General features: G+C 40.6%; 1 protein-coding gene across 6 annotated transcripts in view; it reads right to left on the reverse strand.

The window, feature by feature from the left end:
- Window positions 1-982, reverse strand: part of LOC119592701 (cation diffusion facilitator family protein 1-like) — a 24219-nt gene that overhangs the window by 983 nt on the left and 22254 nt on the right. For all 6 annotated transcript variants that reach the window (XM_037941624.1, XM_037941630.1, XM_037941627.1 and 3 more), the window contains 3 exons: window positions 767-895; window positions 460-599; window positions 226-324 (listed from right to left, as the gene is read on the reverse strand). In XM_037941624.1, the coding sequence (XP_037797552.1) occupies window positions 226-324; window positions 460-599; window positions 767-895 (368 nt within the window). The remainder of the gene's footprint in view (window positions 1-225; window positions 325-459; window positions 600-766; window positions 896-982) is intronic.

Here is a 982-nt window from a genome sequence, read left to right on the forward strand (position 1 = left end):
TGTCAACAACAGTACACGTTTACGAAAAGATGTTTTAACGACAAATTCATGAGGTTTAGACCTGTTTAATTTATGCTTAGTGCCGGCCCTATCGCTTCCATAACTATACATGAAGATGTTATTAAAATATTAACTACACACTCGTCAAAAGATAAACAAGACAATATGGAAGTTTAGACGAGTCAAGACAGACCCAAAGGACCAAAGCAAACTGCAGATACTTGCTTTCGTTATGCCTTCCTCGTGGAAGAAGTGTGTAAGAGCAGCTTTCATGTTGAGGTATACTTGTGGACTTGGAAAGACCACGTGCACCGTTGCTACTACCTGTTAGAAATGAATACATTCAAAGAGACTCCCAAAGAAAAAGAAAAAGAAATCCTTTGTAGCAAGACAGATATAATCGACTTCGTGATATAAGTGTGAAATGTTGCATGTACTGGAAAGATTAAAAAATTATACATTTTCAGGAGTAAAGGTCCAGATATGGAGGTGATGAACATTGAGAATTGCAGGAAATTCTTGCAAGAATCGTGCCTGGAACTCCTCTACGTCTATGTGGCCAGGAATTGTCTGCAGTAGTATGTGGCAGCATTCCTTCCCTGAAGTAAAGCACCACATGCATATAGTATACTCACTACTGAACATATATAACAATCTTAGGGACAAAAGTTCATGCAAATACATATTTTCGATCGAGCAAGAGTCTGAGTCTACTTATGCTTTCTAAATGCTCCGGCATGACCGAAGCCAAAGAAAACCAACATACCGTAGGGGAAACTAAACCACATGAGAAGGGCAGCTGAAGTCACAGCAAGGCCCGGATCAATGTAGAGCGCTATGGTTCCCCCGTCGTCCCAGTACACTACGGCGGCGCACACCATCATTAGCAATACACCTGAAGCAATGATATATGACAGTGAAGCAATCTTGCTCACAACGGCACTCTATCCATAAGTAAGAAGTTTATAATACCCGCAATACA

Source organism: Penaeus monodon, chromosome 30, assembly GCF_015228065.2.
Source record: "Penaeus monodon isolate SGIC_2016 chromosome 30, NSTDA_Pmon_1, whole genome shotgun sequence".
Taxonomy (NCBI): Eukaryota; Metazoa; Arthropoda; class Malacostraca; order Decapoda; family Penaeidae; genus Penaeus; species Penaeus monodon.